Genomic DNA, 15,826 nt, shown 5'->3' on the forward strand with positions numbered 1-15,826 from the left:
ATTGCAATTCTGTGCTACTTCCATATAAACCCATTTTGCTGGTAAAATAACTGGGTGTTTTATTTTCAAGATTAATACTTCCTAAAACATAAAACCCTGTATTACCCATCCACTTCATATTCACCAGCAGCCTCCCCCTGCCCACTCTGTTTTCTCTAAAGTCAAACTTCTCAGAATGCTATGTTACAACTCTGCAGTATCTGGGCTCTGCTTAACTTCTCCAGTTTCATTTTATATCCAGGCAGCCCCATTTCCCCAGCAGTGAAATCCTCTGGCTCCTGAACAGTGCACACTGTTTATGCTTCTATGGCTTTGCACCAGCTGTTTCTTTTACATGGACATACCCTTTTGCCCCCTTATGAAACTTCAAGATTCAAATTCAAAATTCATCTGTTCTGTGAAGTCTCTTTTCCTGAACATTCGCTGATGTTTCTAGTTACTTTCTGTTTATCAAAGAACAAGTCACAAATTTTGTTTATAAATGTTTATAGAACTCTATTCTGCTAGCCCTCACATTTCTTAATACTCCTTTTTGAAAAATTCATTCCCAAATTCAGTGGCTCTCATACTTTTTCATTTATGGGTGCTTTTTTTTTTCTTTTTCTGGGCACTTTTGAACTCAAAACCTACAGACCACCTTGAAGAGCTTTGGTTTTGTGGGCCATCATATCTATCAATATTTGTTGTGCCAAAATTAAAACTGAGAAATTTAAAAATATTTATCTATTAATCTAAAAATAATAATAAGCCAATTACATGTTAACATAGATGCACTGCTTTACAAAAAAAAGTTAACAATCTTTCTCAAAACAAAATAAACTTGGTGAAAAGAGTGTCATTGCTCTATACTTTCGTATATCTATTTAAAGTCTGGCTTAAATAGAAGACAGGTGGATTACTGTAACTGCTTCTGCATTCAATTTGCTTCAATATCATCATACGGTTCTGGAAAACTGTACTGTACTTCTGTGAAAGAATAAAAGTGAAAAATGGCATATATCACCTTAATATTATGATCAAAACAGTCTGAGCTCATGAATCCATCCATTACACTTTGAGAATTTGTACCATAGCTCATTTTCTATAATGGCTATTCCAAAACTTCTTTACACTTAAGACCCTAATTCTATACTCTCCTTCCTAACTTTGGGCAAATATTTTTTTTTCCTTGTGTTAAAATAGATAATAGAGTTTTTACCATTTTAACCATTTTCAGGTGTACAGTTCAGTGGTGTTAAGCACATTCACACTGTTGTGCAATTATCCATCTCCAGAACTCTGTTATCACCTTATACTGAAACTCTGTACCCATTTAACAGTAACTCCCCATTGCCTTCTCCACAGCCCCTGATAAGCACCTTTCTACTTTTTGTCTTTAAGCATTTGACTATTCTATATATCTCAAATAAGTGGAATCATCATTAATTGTCCTTTTGTATTAGGCCCATTTCACTCAGCATGTTTTAAAGTTTCATCCATAGTGTAGCATGCATCAGCATTGTTACTTTTTTAGGCTGAAAAATATCCTGTTGTGGGGCGCCTGGGTGGCGCAGTCGGTTAAGCGTCCGACTTCAGCCAGGTCACGATCTCGCGGTCCGTGAGTTCGAGCCCCGCATCAGGCTCTGGGCTGATGGCTCAGAGCCTGGAGCCTGTTTCCGATTCTGTGTCTCCCTCTCTCTCTGCCCCTCCCCCGTTCATGCTCTGTCTCTCTCTGTCCCAAAAATAAATAAACGTTGAAAAAAAAAAAATCCTGTTGTATGCATACACCACATTTTGTTTGTCCTTTCACTCATCCATGGACAGCTGGGGTATTTCCACCTTTCTGGCTACTGTGTACAATGCTCTGACACTGCTGTACTGAGTAAATATTCTATTACTGTACTGAGAAGAGAAGGCGAGGAAGCTCTAGCGTTCATATGATTTCCTCCTTTGTACTTTAGTTCTTGTATTTTTTTTTTCAATGTTTATTTTTGAGAGAGGGACAGAGTGCAAGCGGGGGAGGGGCAGAGAGAGGGACACAGAATCTGAAGCAGGCTCCAGGCTCCTAGCTGTCAGCTCAGAGCCCGATGTGGGGCTCTGACTCACAAACTGTGGGATCATGACCTGAGCTGAGTCAGACACTCAACTGACTGAGCCACCCAGGTGCTCCCCTTCCTGTATTTTTTTGTTTCCTTTTATTTCTGAAGTTCTCTCCTTCTACCTTATAAAGTGAGTCCTTTCATATAATATTGTTCTTTTTCAGAAACTCCACTAAGTATTCCTTTCATTCATCCTCAGTATTTTCTATCTCCCCCTTTCCTTCTGACTTCAAATATATATAAGCACATTCCCTTATGTGAAAATAAAAAACAAGGCCTGTGAAGGAAACTATGGCACATCTTAATTGCAGGTAAGCTAAAGACCTAAACATAAAAGGAAGAAAGAAAAAAACAAACAAACTTCTAGATTATATGGGAGAATATATGACCCTGAGGTAGGAAAAGAACTTCTCTAAAAAATATATTAACCATAAGGAAAACCACTGACAAAATGAACTCATCAAAAGATACCATCAGGAGAGTAAAAAGGCAAATCATGAGGTAGAAAAGGACATTTGCAATACATATAACAATGGCTTGTCTACAGAATATATAGTGAACACTTTCAGATGAACAAGCAAAAGAGTGACAGTCTAAAAGGAAGGCCAGTGGGGCACCTGGGTGGCTCAGTCAGTTAAGCGTCTGACTTCAGCTCAGGTCATGATCTCAAAGTCCGTGAGTTCGAGCCCCATGTCAGGCTCTGTGCTGCCAGCTCAGAGCCTGGAGCCTGCTTCGGATTCTGTGTCTCCCTCTCTCTCTGCCCCTCCCCTGCTCATGCTCTGTCTCAAAAATAAATAAAAACATTAAAAAAATAAAAATAAAAAAATAAAAGGAAGGCTAGAGACCTGAGTAGGTAATTCATAAATGTGAACATTATAAATCCCACACCTACTAGAATGCAATGTAAATTGGTATGACCCCTCTGGAAAATTTTCTCGCAGTATCCATTAGAGGTGCCTAAAAATGTACTTAACAACACTGTTCCTGGGTATATACCCAACAGAAATGCATGTACCTGTGTATCAACAGATGTGTACAGGAATATCCATAGCAGCATTATATATAATATTTTAAAAATTGAAACAACTCAATTATCTATCAACAGAATGGATAATTATGTTTTATTCATAAAATCATACACACACACACACAACTGCAATGAAAGTGAATATGCTATAGCTACACACGATAACGTGAATGAGCCTTCTATTGCTTTGAGTATTAGGAGTCAGATACACAAAGAATATATACCACATAATTCCATTTGTATAAAGTCATAGAACAGAGGAAACTAATCACAGCAGTGGTTACCTTTGACAAGGGAAGGACAGTGATGGGAAGGAGTGTGAGGGTATTACTTGGGCTTAGCAATGTTCTATTTCTTGACCTGGGAGGTAGTTACATGGGTATATTTTCTTTTTTTATACTTACTGACCTATGTACTGACCTACTATACTTTTCTATGCATGTTATATTCCAGTATAAAAGTTTTATAAAAATAAAAATAAATGAAATAAACCTCCCAACAGCATCTCATGAGCTATATATATAGTAGGCCTCTCCTGCTTTTTTGTGAAGAATGGCTACTACTTTTTATGCTGAATTTTAATATGTTGGGGTTGCTTACTGAGATGTCCCTAAGAAAATCAAAAAAGTAAGTGATTCTATTGCTAGCTAAATTCTCCTCTCTTCTAAGAATTTCAGCCAAGCATATAGCTGGTACTGAGAAAATATTTAATGAATGAATATGCTTTCAGTCATAGTGTTTTAATACAAAAAGGGACCTGAAGAGATCATGTAATCCAACTGGCTGCTTTTACAAATGGGAAAACCAACGTTCAGAGAGATTAGGTGATTTTTGCCAGGACCACAGAACAGTATTGTATGATCAAAAAAATCTATTATGTTTCTATTGTATGATAATTCCTCCATAACTACATGTAAATAAATAGGAAAGTGTTTCCTACATGATAAAAAAAAAAGGAAAAAAATAGTCAAACTGATTGTAAGATTACTGCAATATAGATTAAAATACACCATTATAGGTGCTAACTCCTCATTACAGTGTTCACTGTATAGTGTACACTCGGCAAATGTTATCTAACGGGAAAGAATACTGCAGTGGTATTAAGTCAACTAATCCAATAAAATGTCAGAAGTTTAATTTCTAAGAACTAAGAAGTCATCTTTCATAAAAACTAGTATTATGGAGGGGTGCCTGGGTGGCGCAGTTGGTTAAGCGTCCGACTTCAGCCAGGTCACAATCTCGCGGTCTGTGAGTTCGAGCCCCGCGTCGGGCTCTGGGCTGATGGCTCAGAGCCTGGAGCCTGTTTCCGATTCTGTGTCTCCCTCTCTCTCTGCCCCCCCCCGTTCATGCTCTGTCTCTCTCTGTCCCAAAAATAAATAAACGTTGAAAAAAAAACAAAAACAAAAACAAACAAAAAAAACTAGTATTATGGAAAGTTAATATTAATACATCATATCAATCAGTGCTTTCTGCTATATATTAAGACATCAATTAAAACTAAAATCACTCAGAGAAAAGCAAAGGAGGAGATCAAAGGCTTCACAGAAAATTGTCATCATGAAAATGCTAGATTTGAATTGGGTCAAAAAAAAAAAAAAAAAGACCAAAATTGAGTCTTCACATATATTAAGTAATTTGGAAAGCTGATTTTCCAAGACCAATACAGAAATATTTTTTAAAAAATGTTTATTTTTTTATTTTGAGAGAGGGTCAGAGAGCGTGCACATGTGCAAGAGGAGGAAGGGCAGACAGAGGGAGAGAATCCTAAGCAGGCTCTGCACTGTCAGCACAGAATCCTATGCAGGGCTCAATCCCATGACCATGAGATCATGACCTGAGCCAAAATTAAGAGTCATATACTAAACTCACTGAGCCACCCAGGTACCCCTAATACAGAAATTTTAATAACAACTTTTATGGCTTTCTATAAGGAAAACAAATCACACAATTAACATACCTCAGTTCCTGGTTTTCTGTACTAAGGAGTGTAAGAAGTGCCCAAGCCAGTACCTGGCTGTTGTCTCCAGTATGGAATTTATTATAATGCTTAATATTCTGCAACAGGAGCTGGTCAAGGCATTCCAGAGCCTTTTCCTGCACAGTGCTCTCACAGTCCATCACAGCTGGAATGATCCCTGTTAGCCAGGCTTTCTGTATCTGGACACATCCAGGCTGGGCCTTAGGAATTAAACATCATGAAATCATAAAGAAGTCTGATGCTAGCAGAAGTCTAAACATGTATCAGTGAGGCTGTGGTCAATGTTTTGAGACTTGTGTGTGGTCACACACACAAGTACAAATAAACAAGTGAAAAAAAAAAAATCAACACTTGAAATATATATTAAAACAAAGTTCAATCTCCAGTTACTGTATATGAGTGAATACTGAAATTTTAAACTTAGACAGTCATTACTGTATTATTACAGTAAATCAGCACTTTTTGGTAATTAAATTATTTTTTTTTAATATTTATTTATTTTTGAGAGAGACAGAGTGAGTGAGCAAGAGCCAGGGAGGGGCAGAGAGGAAAGGAGACACAGAATCCGAAGCAGGCTCCAGGCTCCGAGCTGTTAGCACAGAGCCGGACGCAGGGCTCAAACTCATTAACGGTGAGACCATGACATGAGCCAAAGTCAGACGCTGAACCAACTGAGCCACCCAGGTGCCCTGATAATTTAAGATCAAGAGCAAATAAAAAATATTTATCCCATAGAGAAATTAAAATAGATGCTGACAGAGGAAGTCAAAGTATGCATTGTTTAATGCTTTCTATCACAAAATAAATAAACAGGCTTTAAAAATTCTTCAAAAGCTCATTATTTGGCAGACGTAAATTATATATTGGATTAGTGATCTGCTATTTTGACAGTATCATCTAATAGGTCTTAATGTTCAAAAATTAATCTAGGCCTCTGGCCTAACCAAATCTATTTTACCACTCATATTTCTATGTGAGATTTAAGCTGAAGTCAAGAAAAGGCTAATCACTAGCATTCTCTAGCATGAGTCCATAATTACATTAACATGAGACATAATCATATGTAATTGAAACATACCTCTTCTCTTCCACTGTATAGTCCTTCAGTAGACCTGGCAGAATTTCCAATAGTCAATTTAATATTTTGCAAGAGGCAATTATTAGGCTGAATTATTTATTTATTTATTTACTTATTTATTTAGTGTGTGTGTGTGTGTGTGAGAGAGAGAGAGAGAGATAGAGAGAGAGAGAGAGAGAGAGAGAAAGAGAGAAAGTTACACATGTGTGAGAAGGAGGAGGGGTGAACAGGGGGCAATGTAGAGGGAGAGGGAGAGAGAAACTTAAGCAAGCTCCACTGGGCATGGAGCCTAGACACAGGGCTCGAACTCATGACCCTGAGATCATGACCTGAGCCAAAATCAAGAATCGGGCACTTAACCAACTGAGCCCCCCAGGCACCCTGTATGCTGAATTATTTTTAATGTAAAAACACACTGTCTCTCACCATGAGAAGTTCAGTAAGAGACTGTAAGGCCTGCTTTCGGACAGACACTGCAGGGTCCCGACACTGGTCCTGCAGAAGCAATAGCTCTTCTTTCATACCCAAGATGTCACAGTGTTTCAAAATACTCACTAATACCTAGAAGAAGCATATGTAACATGAATTATGTATAGAAAAAAGACTTATGTATAGAAAAAAGACACACCGTAGACAAAAATAAGACTTAAGTCTGTGGTTCTTAACATTTCTGAGGTACAGATCCATCCCTCCACCCAGTAACATCCCACCTTTTCAGAATCTGATGAAAGCTCAGGCCTGTCTCTGGAGAAAGTCTGACATACATTTATATAAACAAGTATTTACAAACCATTTTGGGGGTTACATGCACCCTATTAAAATTCACTCATGGTCCCCAGATTAAGAATCCCTATTCTAAAATGAGAAATTAAGAATATAAATATGTAATTCTTTTAAAAATTTTTGTATTAAAAAAATTTTTTTAATGTTTATTTTTGAGAGAGAGAGAGAGAGACAGACAGAGCACAAGTGCGGGAGGGCCATAGAGAGAGAGGGAAACACAGAATCCGAAACAGGCTCCAGGCTCTGACCTGTCAGCACAGAGCCTGTCCCAGGGCCTGAACTCACAAACCGCAAGATCAAGACCTGAACCAGTCAGATGCTTAACCAACTGAGCCATCCAGGTGCCCCAAAATATGCAATTCTTAAAGTCAACAACCTAGCAGGAATTTTAAAAACAGATAAACCTTTTAGTTCATCTCTGTAATTTATACATACAATGGGATCAAAATGAACAAATGTTAGGTGAAAAACAAGTTCAATAATGAGCATGGCAAAATTTTTATGAAATATTTCCAGATTTTTAGTGCTTGAAAAAAGAGCACATTCAAGAATACCTAGAAAAACTCACACCTGGAGTGCAGACTTCCGGACATTGGTCTTCTCATCCCTGATTCTCTTTTTCAGCATTCCCATGACACATCTCACTGTTGAGGAAATGCCAAAGAATCATTATACAGTCTGAGAAAAACTATATTTATAGCATCTAACATCTCACCACACAGTTCTGAGAAAATACTCTAAAAAACTGACTAATTAGCTTGTTTTAAATCCTGAGAAATCTGAGTATGAAATAATGTAGAAAAAAAAAGAAAAGTCAAATAATTAGGTATTCACAATAATGCAAAGGGCACAGTATTGTAATTTTAAAAGGGCACAAATTCTGAAATATTAAAAATTCAGTTTTAAATCCTGGCTCTTACATCTAAAATTCTGAATGAATTATTTGGCTCTTCTATTTTATTTAGCTACAAAAAAGGAATATCCAAATCATAATTTTTTTTAAGACTAAAGATAAATAGCAGCTTTAAAACTTTTTTTTTTTTTAATCTTTATTTATTTTTGAGAGAGAAACAGTGTGAGCAGAGAGGAACAGAGAGAAAGGGAGACACAGAATCCGAAGCAGTCTCCAGGCTCTGAGCTGTCAGCACAGAGACCAACACGGGGCTCAAACTCACGAACCGTGAGATCATGACATACATGAGCCCAAGTCGGACGCTCAACCAACTGAGCCACCCAGGTGCCCCTAAAACTTTTTGATCACAGGCCCCTTTACACTACTAAAAAATCACTGAAGACTTCTAAGGGCTTTTTTGGTAAAAATCTCCAGTAAAGAGATTTAATAGTTCATTTTAAAAAAGGAAGATATGCCACTATGCACAGTATATTTTTAAATAAAAAATAACTATATTTCCCCTCCAAAAAAAATTTAGTGAAAATAATAGCACTGTTTTACATCTTTGCAAACTCTTTAATGTCTGGCTAAATAAAAAACATCTAGATTCTCATCTCTACTTCAAAATCATAATGCTGAAGAGTACAAGTCTTGATATTATTATGAAAAAAAATATTAACTTCAAGGACCTGCTAAAGGATATTATGATATTATTATGAAAACAATATTAATTTGAAGGATTGGCTGAGAGAAGCTAAGGGATCCCAAACTACTTGGAGAGCCGCTGATGTATAAGGAAGTATGTTACAAAACGAAATAATGGGAAATAGAAGACGTCAATGAAATCAAAAGTAGGTTCCTTGAAAAAGATAAACAAAATCAACAAACTTTTAGCTAGACTAATTAAGAAAAAAAATAGAAGATTCAAATTGCTAAAATCAGGAAAGAATGAGGAAACATTACTGCTGCCATTACAGAAATAAAAAGGATTTGCAAAGAAATACTATGAAAACTTTTATGTTATATTAAGTAATCTGGATGAAATGAACAAATTTCTACAAAGATAAAAACTATGGACATTGACTCAAGAAGAAATAGTGTGAATATACCCATAACAAGTAAAGAGATTGAATTGGAAATCGAAAACCTTCTCACACATGTACAGAAGTCCAGGACCAGATGGCTTTACTGGAGAATTCTACCAAATGTTAAAACAAATATGAGCACCAATTCTTCATAAACACTTAAAAAAACGGTAGAAAATACTTCCTACCTCATTTTATTAAGCCGGTATTACCCTGAGAGCAAAACCAGATAAATACATGTCAAGAAAAGTAAATGATAGACCAAAATCTCCTGCAAATACACACATGATATCTTCAACAAAATATCAACAAATCAAATCTAGCAAGATGCAAAAAGGATTATATACCATGCTTGGGATTTATACCAGGAATGAAATCTTGGCTCAACATATGAAAATCAATGTAATAAAAAACCACAGCAATATAATAAAGGACAAAGACCGCATGATTTTCTCCACAGATGAGGAAAATGCATTTGTAAAACCCAACACCATTCCATAATAAAAACACTCAACAAACTCAGAAGAGAAGGAAACTCTGTCACACTGATAAAAGCCATTCTGAAAAAAACTCACAGCTAACATCACACTCAATGGTGGAAGACTGAAAGCTAAGTACAGAAGAAAGACGAGGATGTCTGCTCTCCCCAATTCTTTTCAACATTGTACAGAGGTCCTTGCCAGGGAAAGTAGGCAAGGAAAAGACAGAAAAGACATCCAGATGGAAAAGAAAGAAAAAAAACTCTGTTCACAGATGGCATGAGCTTATATACAGAAAATCCTAAGGAATCCACACACACACAATTAGAGCTAGTAACAGATTTAGCAAGGTTGCAAGACACGAGATCAAATCATCAAACATCAGTTGTAAAAACTAGCAATGAACAATTAGAAAATGAAACTAAGAAACCAATGTAACTTATTATAACATCAAAAAGAATAAAATTTTAGGAACACGCTTAAAGAGCAAGAATTGTACAATGAAAACTGAAAAACATCAGTGAAACAAATTAAAGAAAATCTAAATATAGAGAAAGGCATCCCATGTTCATGGACAAAAGGGCTTAATATTGTTAAGATGGCAATACTCCCCAAAGTGATCTACAGATCAATCCTTACCAAAATCCAAGCTGTTTTTTTTTCCCTTTCAGAAACTGACAGGTGATCCTAAAATTCATATGGAAATATAAGAAAAACAGAATAGCCAAGTCAATCTAGAAAAACAAGAACAAGAATGCAGAGCCTACACTTCCTGATTTCAAAATTAGTATAAAGTACCAGTAATCAACACAGTGCGGTACTGCCATAAAGAAAGACAATGGAATGTCAGTGGAAGAGAACTGAAAGTACATAAGCTCATGTGTCTGTGGTCAACTGATTTTTGACAAGGGTGCCAAGAGCATTCAAAGGAGAAAAAAGTCTTTTGAACAAATGGTGCTACATCAAACTGGATATTCACATGCAAAAGATGGACCCCCACATCCCATTATATGCAAAGTTTAACTAAAAATTGATCAAAGAGCAAAACATAACAGCTAAAATTACAAAACTCTGAAAACATAAATGTAAATCTTTGTGATAAATTAGGCAGTGATTTCTTAGCTATGACACCAAAATTGCACAAACCAGAAAAAAAGAAATTGGATAGCTAGATTTCATGAAGGCTAAAATGTTTCATGCCTCAAAGAACACTATCAAGAAAGTGAAAATTTAACCCTCAGAATGAGAAAAAAAAGATATTTGCAAATCATATATCTAATAAGGAATTTGGATCCAAAATATATAAAGAACCCTTTCAACTCAAAAATACAGACAAATAATCCATTTTAAAAAATGGGCAAAGAACTTCTCCAAACAAGACATATAAATGGTCAATAAACACATGAAAATTTGCTTAACATCATGAGTCATTAGGAAAATGTAAATCAAAACCACAGTGAGAGACATACTTCACATCCACTAGGATGGCTACAATAAATAGACATGACAAGTGCTGGTAAGGATGTGTAGAAATAAGATTTATTACACATGCTAGTGGGATTGAAACATGATGTGACCACTCTGGAAAACAGTTTGGCAGTTCCTCAAAATGATAAAGGTAGAGTTAGCACATGACCCAGCAGCAGTTCCACTCCTAGGTACACACCCAAAAGGAATGAATATTTACATACAAAATTTGCACAGGAATGTTGATAGCACCATCATTCATAATCGCCAAAAGATGGAAACAACCCAAGTCCATCAACTGATAAACGAACCTTGAAAATGTTATGCTAAGAAGACATCCACACAAAAAAAAAACATATTGTATGCTTCCATTTATGGAATGTCAAAAACAGGCAAATTGGAGGAGGGGGAGAATGGGGAGTAAATGCTAATGAGTACAGGGTTTCTTTTTGGCAAAGGAAACATTCTGAAAATTGATCAATTTTGTGAATACACTAAAAACCATTAAATCATAAACTTTATTTAAATGGTGTTTTATGGTATGTGAATTACATCTCAAAAACAAAACAAAAGACCCACCACAAAGAAAGCACTTAGCACTTAAGACTGGAGTCAACACATTCAACATTTTTCCAGAATAATTTTTTTTATATTTTAGAAACTCGGATAATATATAAATTGAATTACTGCTCATAATTTGAATAACACATGCTAATATCTAGCCATATATCCAATTCCATGCTAATCTTTCAGGCCAAAATAAATAATTATCCTCATGACACTTTACAGATTGACGTCAGTACTTATCTCACACCTTACTATTGTATATATATATAAAAATATGTAAAATCTGTATACATGTATATTTATTACTCCCATTGCTCCCCAACAGATAGAACTATGTTTTATTAAAGTCAGTATCTACAATGCCTAGCACAGATTAGAAGGGACCAAATAAATGTTAACAGAACAAATTAATCTAATTATATAATTAAACCTCTATACACATATTTTCTCACTTATCTATCTTGAAAAACCACTTCTCTTAACATTATTTTCATAGACTGACAACACCCCTCTGTGAAAGGTGGAGAAAGTATCAGATTCAGAAAGTGACAATTAGGGTGCTTTGCTGACTTCCATGTCTTAGTCAAGCAGCTATTTAGCAACAGAAGTGATACAAGAACTCAGACTGCCTCTCCTTTATAGTGTGTTCCCCGCTATTTCATGCTATGTCATTTCACAGATGAATAAGGGGCACAGAGAAGTAAAGTGACTTTCTCAAGACCACACAGCTAGACAGAAACAGAATCTAGGAGTAGGCTCCAGGTCTACCTACTATCTAGTCCATATTTGTTTTTTTCCCTCCTGAATCACATTAACATTTAAACTATCCAGATTACTCGGGGTTCAGTAAGTCAATGAAGGAGATCAGGCATCCCTCGTATTCAGAATCCTGTGCTGGAGTCCATGGGAGAGAGGACCCCCACAACCATTCCATGTAGTAAATACGGTTCATACTATTAATGAAGAGAAATTATAATCTAAATTCTGAATTGTCATTTTCAGTGGGAGCTTGGATTTACAGTTCCCTATCATATATTAAAGGTGAACTCTTGGGTTGCCTTAATCAGAGTCAAGATGACATAGTGAAAAAAGTACAAGAAATTAAAAACAGGAACAAGACTGGGTAGAATAATATTCTTCATCTTTTCCCTTTTTTTTGTGATGACTTTTCTACAAACACAAATTTAATCTGTGCTGCGCTTTCTCTAGTAGCTGGTCCCTTTTTGGTCAGCAATCCCAAGAGTTCACAATTGTCTTTAATAAATAAAATATTTGCTAATATTCTCTTAAGTATTTTTTTAATTTTTTTTTTTCAACGTTTATTTATTTTTGGGACAGAGAGAGACAGAGCATGAACGGGGGAGGGGCAGAGAGAGAGGGAGACACAGAATCGGAAACAGGCTCCAGGCTCTGAGCCATCAGCCCAGAGCCTGATGCGGGGCTCGAACTCACAGACCGCGAGATCGTGACCTGGCTGAAGTCGGACGCTTAACCGATTGCGCCACCCAGGTGCCCCGATATTCTCTTAAGTATTACAGAAATACTGAGGTTCGGTACGTCCTAAGTGGAACACAGCTTGTTCTTTACTTTAAGATGAAACAGAATGCAAGGACATCAATTAAAGATACAATAAAATAAAAATTATTCCATTCTTAAGAAGAAAGAAAGATGTCCCAATTCTTCAGGATAAATTAGTCAGAAAAAAAATTCTAAGTTTTTTAGACTCTACTTACAGTTGTTGAAATCCAACAGTTATTATTCATTCATCTGACAGTGATAAAATCTGACATACCCCCAGATCCATCAGTTTCACCACTGTTGTCTATACTGATCACTCCTGAGCCTCCAGAAGGGTTAAGTGTTTGCCTCTGATAGGGAAAAGCTGAAAAATAATAAATTTTAAAAAAGGCTCAGTCATTGAGGTAAGAAATTGTTACACCTCTTAATAATATAAGCCTGACATATTACACATTTAAATTACATATTACTGAAATGAATTTCGATTTCCTTGAAAAAGAAAAAAAGTTCAATATTAAAATAGGTAAATATGGAGACAGAAAAAAGCATGTCAAATACCCAGCAAGTCCTTTAAATAAAAAGACAATTATTCAATATTGGAAAATATATTGACCCATTACCTGCTGAATTTCTCAGTAAGGTACCAGGGTGGCTGTCTGCTCTTGAAACTGCAGGACCTAAAAATAAGCAGACACATAAGAGGGAAAAATGTCATAGTATCATAATCCCCAAGCAAATATTCAAAGTAATCAAAATCAAGATAATTAGGCCTAAACACAAGACAGATTCCAAACTGCTGACAATTAATAATGTTCTCCTCTGTATGCATTTGAAATGGATACTAGGCACAATACAGCCATTACCCAACAATGCAAAGTAGTGTATAGGCAGCCAACAATCTCACCTCTAAAACATGGAATATCTAAAATACTTTAAAAGACCTCTCAAATGTATCAGGCTTGTCTACAGGCATACATTGTTTTATCGCACTTCCCTTTATTGTGCTTCACAGAAACTACACTTAAATTGAGAGTCTGTGGTAACCATATATCATACAAGTCTATGGGTGACATTTTTCCAACAGTATTTGCTTACTTTGTGTCTGTGCCATGTTTTGGTAATTCTCACAATATTTAAAACTTTTTCATATTTATGGTGATCTGTGATTAGTGATCTTCGACTTTACTATTATAATTGTTTTCAGGTACCATGAACCATACCCATACAACACAGCAAACTTAATACATGGTATATGTGTTCTGACTGCAGATGTGAAAATATCAAGAGAAACAGAATCAGAAGTGGAGCTCGAAGATGTGACTGTGTTGCTGCCATCTCATGATAAAACTTGGAACAGATGAACAGCTCCTTCCTACAGACAAGCAAAGAAAGAGGTTTCTTGAGATGGGATCTACTCCTGGTGAAAGAGCTTTGACAACAGAGGATTTAGAATATCACATAAACTTAGTTGGTAAAGCAGCAGCAGGGTTTGAGAGGATGGACTCCAATTTTGGAAGAAGTTCTACTGTGGCTAAAATGCTATCAAACAGCACTACATGCTACAGACAAATCATTTGCGAAGAGTCAATTGATGAGGCAAACTTCACTGTCTTACTTTAAAAAATTGCCAAAGCCAACCACCCTTCAGCAACCACCAACACAGAGGCAAGACCCTCCACCAGCAAAGAGATTACAACTTGTTAAAAGCTCACATGATGGTTAGCATTTTTAGCAATAAAGGTTTTTTGGGTTTTTTTAGATTTTATTTTTAAGTAATCTCTCTACCCAATGTGGGGCTCGAATTTACAATCCCAAGATCAAGAGTCACGTGCTCTAGCAACTGAGCCAGCCAGGTGCCCTAACAATAAAGTACTTTTAAATTATGATAAGTACTTTTTTAAGGCATAATGCTAGTACCACTTAATAGACAACAGTGTAGTGTAAACATAGCTTTTGTATGCACTGGGAAACCAAAAAATTCATTTGACTTGCTTTATTGCAATGTACACTTCATTGTGGGTGGCCTGAAACCAAACTCAGAGTATCTCCAAGGTATGACTATGTTTAAAAAGTTATTCACATAAAATATACTGATACAGGTTTATGAGGTTAATACTATATCATATTGTATCTATTACTTTTGCAACAACAAAGAATGATTCCCTTATAGTCCAGTTTCTCCACAAGCACAAGACAGGCTCCCTGTCACAACTGTCACCACACTTACTGTTAATCAGAAATTCCAGGATGCTCTCTGATGCAGTGGTAACAGACACCTCCAGGCAGTGTGCAAAACTGGACAGTGCCTTGCTGCGGACGGTTGGTGCTTTGTCTACACAACGGTCAAATATAATTTCCTGCACCAAGAACTTATGCTTTATGATCTTCTGATGCTCCAAGGAGAGAGTGTTATCTACCGCTCTTTCAGGCAGTTCCAACAGAGCTAAGACAACATCCAGAGTAAAAACCCTGTGTGGGATCTGATAAAACAAAATCATAAAAATCTCCATCAGACAGGAATAAATACCAAAGGATTCCTTGCATATTCAGATCTGGCTGTCAGGAGGTTGCTGAGTCAGGAACCAAGATTTTATGCAGACGTATCTCCTACCTTGGAACTTCGTGAATATCTGTAAAGCCAAGCAATGAATGTAGCATATTCCCTACTGGGAAGCTTGCTGAGCAGCTGGACCAGGGACTGGGCTGCATAGGTCCGGTACTCTGATTTGTCAATCACCTGAAACATAAACAGTGAGAGGCCATTCAGCCAATATCTACCTGTAGGACAACTGAGACACATGTTGTGACATAAGTGGAAAATTAGTGAATGTAACTATTTGGTGAATCTTTAAATGTTATAGGAATTACTAACAA

General features: G+C 36.4%; 1 protein-coding gene across 5 annotated transcripts in view; it reads right to left on the reverse strand.

Annotated features, from left to right (window-relative positions):
• NCAPD3 (non-SMC condensin II complex subunit D3) overlaps positions 1–15,826 on the reverse strand; it is a 68,671-nt gene that overhangs the window by 33,483 nt on the left and 19,362 nt on the right. For all 5 annotated transcript variants that reach the window (XM_045483518.1, XM_045483522.1, XM_045483521.1 and 2 more), the window contains 7 exons: positions 15,564–15,689; positions 15,180–15,432; positions 13,573–13,629; positions 13,227–13,316; positions 7,515–7,588; positions 6,588–6,722; positions 5,063–5,283 (listed from right to left, as the gene is read on the reverse strand). In XM_045483518.1, coding sequence (XP_045339474.1) covers positions 5,063–5,283; positions 6,588–6,722; positions 7,515–7,588; positions 13,227–13,316; positions 13,573–13,629; positions 15,180–15,432; positions 15,564–15,689 — 956 coding nt within the window. The remainder of the gene's footprint in view (positions 1–5,062; positions 5,284–6,587; positions 6,723–7,514; positions 7,589–13,226; positions 13,317–13,572; positions 13,630–15,179; positions 15,433–15,563; positions 15,690–15,826) is intronic.

Source organism: Leopardus geoffroyi, chromosome D1 (genome assembly GCF_018350155.1).
Source record: "Leopardus geoffroyi isolate Oge1 chromosome D1, O.geoffroyi_Oge1_pat1.0, whole genome shotgun sequence".
Lineage (NCBI taxonomy): Eukaryota > Metazoa > Chordata > Mammalia > Carnivora > Felidae > Leopardus > Leopardus geoffroyi.